The 6,223-nt window shown below is 33.1% G+C and overlaps 1 protein-coding gene across 2 annotated transcripts; it reads right to left on the bottom strand.

Annotated features, from left to right (window-relative positions):
- Positions 1–2,668: 2,668 nt before the first annotated feature.
- Positions 2,669–5,886, bottom strand: LOC130809060 (F-box/kelch-repeat protein SKIP11-like). Of its 2 annotated transcripts, XM_057674685.1 has the most exons (3): positions 5,506–5,886; positions 4,828–4,954; positions 2,669–4,688 (listed from the first exon to the last, which is right to left on the bottom strand). In XM_057674685.1, exon 3 carries the CDS (start codon positions 4,542–4,544, stop codon positions 3,216–3,218), a length of 1,329 nt encoding a protein of 442 aa, XP_057530668.1. In that variant the 5' UTR covers positions 4,545–4,688; positions 4,828–4,954; positions 5,506–5,886; the 3' UTR covers positions 2,669–3,215. The 2 variants fall into 2 exon arrangements, with proteins under 2 accessions (XP_057530668.1, XP_057530669.1); XM_057674686.1 differs by having other exon boundaries at positions 2,669–4,954; positions 5,506–5,853.
- Between the last annotated feature and the right edge of the window lie 337 nt (positions 5,887–6,223).

Genomic DNA, 6,223 nt, shown 5'->3' with positions numbered 1-6,223 from the left:
TCCACCTTCTTAATAAACTATTTTAGGAATGTGACCTCATAAAACATTTTGCCTATTTTAAATATATGACCACTCTAAAAATTTTTAATTCTCAACAAACCTAAAGATAAGTGCATAACTCTTCACATGTGCATCAATATAAATATATTTAAGATAGATTCAATGAATTATTAATCAAAATACTTTCTCTATTCCTCTTAATTTGCAGCACTTTCTATATTAATTTGTCTCACTCATTTTATAACTTTTTCTTTTTTCTATAATGGTTTCATTCTATTTCTTTCAATCTCAATCACAAATTTATTATATCTATCCATCTTACCCATTTAATTGAAATATGCATTTATTTTTTGTTTTATTCTCCAACTTAATTTCTCTTTCTACTAAATTTAACTCAAAATATTTTGGGTGCATCCTTATAAGAACACAGGGAGTTTATAATATTATTAATTATAAATTTAGGATAAAAAAAATTTCCTACAGACTAGAGTAGAAATATCAATTAATGTTTTATAATTTTCGTTTTAAGAATTTTCGTTTTGTGTCTAATTGAACAGTATGAAAACATCTAATATGATAATAAATTAACACTTGTGATAAAAAAAATTACGTAAATGGTATAATATTAATTTTATCACTTTAAAAAAGTCACCGTCATAGAAACGGAAAGAGTATTATCCCTAATAATATACTTAAGAATCTTTAATGTAAAATATTAAACATTGATAACAATGAACAATACGTAATTTAATCGTAAATTTTTAAGTTCATAAATTTTTAGGTTATATATACTCATGAACTTTAAGGATATAGTACTCCTATTAAAGGTAAAGGTCCTCTGGAGCGAGAAACGAGTCAAACTTTAGAGAACTTCTAAGAGGCAAAAATTACAAAACTTCCAAATGATTGTTTAAATTTAAAATGCAATCCAATCATAAACAACTCTAGACTATTTATAAGAGAAGAAATCTTAGTAAATAACAATGATTTGTAAAGTTAACAAATCACTATTATGTAATAGAATTTAATAGAGTGAGAGTTTTGTAATTTTTATTTACCTTTTTTAATTTTATTTATTTTATTATTATTTTTTATCTTTTGCGATAATTTAAATATTACAGTGATTGATTTGAAAATTTTGTTATGAGAGTATATGCCCTTGAGGCTTTAATTATAAACTCTAGCTATGGGTAACTAGGGGAATCAAACATTATACATAGCACAATTGCACACAACCACCTCCACCTTAAAGAAAGAAAAAAAGAATCCAAGTAGCTGGACCATCTAATCTCATCTCTTAGCCCTATGAGACAATGGTGGAAGTAATCAAGTGTTTCTTTATGGTAAGACTAAAGGCAAAACCAGAATAGCATCCACCAAAATATGCCCATTTGCCCACCAATTACAAGAATTTGGGCAAATTCTTGTACAACTTTCCTCACATAAGTTGTGAGGATGGATTATATTATGTGTGTTGAAAACTAATACCACAAATAGAAAGTTGAGTATTTTATATCAACATCAACCAATTGTGAAAGGAATACCATTCACTATATGACTTCTACTTTGCATCATTTTTTAGACTTTGTTTGATATAACTTCCAACAGTATTAGATACCCTTCCCCCCCCCATTTTAAGATCTTTTTTCTCATGTCTTATTCAATGTACCTGTTTTTTAACTAGTGTGCAAGTTATGCCTATTAGTAAGAACAAAACTTCACATTCATATCTCTTTTCCTTCCCTCCTATCTCACTAACAGAAAAAAAAAGCAATCACAAACTTATATATTTTGCGATATTTCTATTAGTATCAATCATTCGTTTCAGGAACCTGTCATTTTGAAAATCAATCTTGAGGAGCGGAACTCTTTAGCCGCATTCTCCTTTATAGATATGGGTTGTTGCCATCCTTCCTTCCCCAAACCCTGATTATAGTTTTCAATGCGTGGAATGCACTAAATACGATGATGATGAAGATGATATAAGTATTTATGATAGTAACTTTAGTTTTGATTAGCTCATCTTTAAGCCAAGAAAAGGGTATTAGGTTTAGCAGAAAACATATTTCTTAGTATATAGTAGAAATTATCATAATGAAAAATGCAAACGGTTAGGACAACTTTACGGGAAAATAGATAGAGAACTCTTTTCAACCAAGTGTTCCGATTTTAAACCCATTGTCAAACCAAATAACGAGATACAAACTACAAAGTGGTTGTTTTGAAATTGGTTATTGATTATTAGCTATTAACTGATTTAGTTGACTAATTTGACCAGTAGGTAACATTTGCTTCTAACAACATATAAGCAAGCAGTTTAGAATATGTTCGGTAATTGTTGGGTTTTGCTTTCAGCTTAAAAACCAAGTTTTCAACTAGCTTGAAGGCATTTACCGAACATATATTTTGGCCATTTAACTAGCCAAAAATCCAATAGCCATGATTTAACCAACAACCAAAAACCAAAAGGCAAATACAACCAAAAACTTCATAGACATATTCAGCTTTGAGCTCTTCAAAGTAAAGCAGAAAGAACAGTGACATGCAACAGAATGGAATGCTAACAGTGATCAAATCCACAAGTGTTTTGTGTCACAATCACTTGGATGACATATTTAACAATAAATCAAATCTCAACAGGAATCAATGTTCAGAGATACAATTTCAATGATCATAAATCAAAAATTACCAGTATTAATTAAGACCCAAGTACAATTGGTGCAAGAGAAGAATGAAATCTATATAGCCCATGAAATTCATAAAGAAGATGAAAATTACATAAACAATGTGGAGCTTATTTTCTCCTTTGACAATGGCATGAAAATCAAAGATCATGAAGCTGATATAAATAAATCTATGACCTTAGGAAAGCTAAAATGTAAAATGGTATTGGTAAAAATCTAACCCCATGTATCGACTCGAAATTATTAAGTCCTGTTTTTGTTCTACATAACAACATCTGTTGAAATCTTTATATCGAGGTGAAAGTAAAGGAAGGAAACCCGAAAACCACCTAAACACATCAATTTGAATCTTTAGTAAAATCGTTAATTAATTCCTCCCTAAATGAGCCCAACCAAATCGAAAATGAAGGAAAAAGAAACAAGCATCAAGATAATTACCCCCATTAGCAAGAACATCTTTCGGTTTTTTGTTCGTAGTGCTATTTTTGGATGAATAGCTCGATGGCACTAATCTTATATGTCCGAATTTCATCAGCAACCCATAACAGCACAATTATAGACAAAGCTGCCTGAATGCTTAGTACCGAGCAACTCCCATTGAGGAGGGCCTTCACTAGGCACCCACGAGTTCACCTCAATGATGCCCTCACCATGAGCCCTTGGCCCTCCAATAACTATAACCCGATCACCACAAGCCCGAAATGCAAGACCCCAACCATTCATTGAGCCGGCTCTTTCAGGCAGTCTACCTATAATAACCCACTCCTTAGTCTCTTTATGATATTTCTTCACCTCCATGTCAGCATAATCAGCAGCGTATAATTCATTATTTACAACAGCCACGAGAGGAGGAGCCTCAGCCGCGGCTGGCATATCATTCTCAGAGGCAGCCACCAATTTCGCGGGAGACATGTTGGGAATCTCCCTCCAAGTTCTTGTGGTAAGATCAAACTCCTCGCCACAATTTAAAACCTTATCTTCATTGCCCCCGATCCCACCAATTACGTAAAATTTCCCGTCCATAAATACACCGGAACACATCTTCCTTCGTTTGATCATGGGAGGAAGGGTTTCCCATGTTTGCCTCTCGGAATCATAAAGCTCCGCTGAACTAAGAATGTTACCCTGTGAGTCACAACCACCGGCTAAGATAGCGATCTCTCCAAGACTAGCCGACCCAAATAAACACCTAGGAGAGTTCATACTCATACCAGATGTCCAAGAGTTTGTCAATATGCTATACTTATAAATTACATGAGACATCAAGTCCTTCCCGAAAACAAGAAGCTCGGTCCCAACAGCCAAGGACTCCTTATCCGAACACATGAAGCATTCATTAGAGTTCATCCTAGGCAGTTGCATCCAACGACGACTAACCGGATCAAAGGCAACCCATTCCAGAAGGCGGCAAGAAAAATACACCCAATGCTCAATCACCTTATTTTGTCGCCTCAATCTATAAATCTCACCGCTCTTGACTAAGGAGCGAAAGCTCCGGTTCAAAGAGGCTATTGAACCATAATCGGCCCTAGAGCAACGAAGTAAACAATTAATGGTCATGTCACGACCTATAGGGTTAATTAGGCAATCCATATCAGATCGATCACCCGATTGGCGTTGGCTTGTAGAGTGACCAATAACTTGGGCTAAAGACAAGGATATCCTGTAAAATTGATCTCTAGACAATCTCTCCTCAGTGTCACTAAACTTAGGTGTTTTCCTCAAACCCTCTTCCCCTTCTCGATCAGACTCTAAGCTGCGTTTGCCATTGGCTCGAAAATTCATGTAACTACACCTAGTTTCTTGCTCACAGGAGCTCAGTAACGCTCTTGACACCAAGCAGGATCTTCCCTCCAACATGTCTAAGCTAATTCAAGCCCAATTAGGGCAAGGTAGCAAAATTTCTAAACCTAATCTAATCCAATTCAATTTTCTCACTTTCTCCCTCTCTTCAATAAAATCAATAATACAATTGAAGCTACCAAGTTTCCCCAATTTAAACACCTATTCAATCAATAGATTTCATATCAAAATCATAACAATAAATCTAAATTTGTTTTCAAATCAAATCAAATGAAGAAAACAATACTACACCAAATTAAATTAATATAAGAGAAAAAAAGAGATGAATAAGAGGGCATACCGATCTGAATCCAATTTACAGCGATCCAGAAAGGGCAGAATAACCCAATGAATTCCACTATTTTCCAAGCTTGACTTATCAAAACTTCCTCATTTCTCCATTCTTCAACACAATACAAAGAATTACCCTGTACCCACAAAGATTAAGTCAATAAAAATGGTATCTTTATAATCTTCTATATCCTCCTTTTATGGGCACATATAAAAATCAAAATATTTCCAGTTTACAATAATCAATCAAAAAATAGAATACCCATTATAAGAAAACAAAAACCCAATGTAAATGAATCCAATTGAAAATGAAAATGAACCAAAAACAGATCTTTCAAGTTCAGATCAGGATAAAAACCAATAAAAACAAAACCCCTTTTAATAAATTCTATATTTCATAAAAAAATAATGAACGTTTCAAAGAAACAACAATTGGGTTAGATCTGCACACTTTTAAAGAAAACAATGAAAAAAAAGGAATAGAAAGAAAGAAAGAAAGAAAGAGACAGGACTTAACAATTGAATAAAGATATAGAGAAAAAAACAGAGGAAATGATAGTATTTGATTGGACAAACAAAAAAAATGGTGTTATAAAAAAAGGCTTGAAATTTGATTGGAGATTATAAAAGATTGAACTAAAAAAGGTTATGTAAGCAAAAATCAAAAGAAAACAAAAAAAATAGAAACCTCTATATAATTTATTCTTTCTCAGTGATTTTTGTTTGATTTTTCTGATGAATTCTGCTGTAATTCTTAGAAATTCATCAATGAAGGAAGAAGAAGAGAAATTGAAGGGGATGAATTGGTTAAATGGAGAAGAAGTGTAATCCTTAGGAATTAGGATTGTGAACTGCAAATCATGTTAGTTTGTTTGTGTTCATCTCTCGGTTTTGAGTTTTTTTGGGGTCTGTTTGGAAGCACATATCTATTTAGCATACGGGTCCCCCTTTTCCACCCTTTATCTTTCCTATTCTTCTTCTTTCTCTTCTCGTTCGCCTCTTTTTTTAGTTTTGGAAAAATGAATTATTTGTAGGCAAGAAAATTCTCTAATTATAAGCCATTTGCGTCTGGACTAATCACTACTCTATCTATTAGCAAAATTTATTATTTCTTCTTGTGTTTATTAGTTCGTGTTTTTGTTTTTGTCTTTGTCTTTTTATATATTATTTTTTTATTTTTTTATATGTATCTTATTTACTTTATGTTTTTAACTATTGAAAATTTTTCTAAGGATTCATTTGTGGATCTTTCTCGATCCGAATGACTCTTTGGTCGCACTCTTCTTTATGAGTATGAGTTGCTGTATTTCTTCCCTCTCCAGATCCTAATCATATTTTTCTATGAGCGGGATAGGTTGGGTAAGATGATTAGGGATGTAGGCGGGGCGGGGATGGGTCCCAGTTTG

The sequence above is a fragment of the Amaranthus tricolor genome, chromosome 3, assembly GCF_026212465.1.
Source record: "Amaranthus tricolor cultivar Red isolate AtriRed21 chromosome 3, ASM2621246v1, whole genome shotgun sequence".
Taxonomy (NCBI): domain Eukaryota; kingdom Viridiplantae; phylum Streptophyta; class Magnoliopsida; order Caryophyllales; family Amaranthaceae; genus Amaranthus; species Amaranthus tricolor.
The sequence above is the reverse complement of the archived record's forward strand: the minus strand, read 5'-3'. Positions and strand labels throughout refer to the sequence as shown.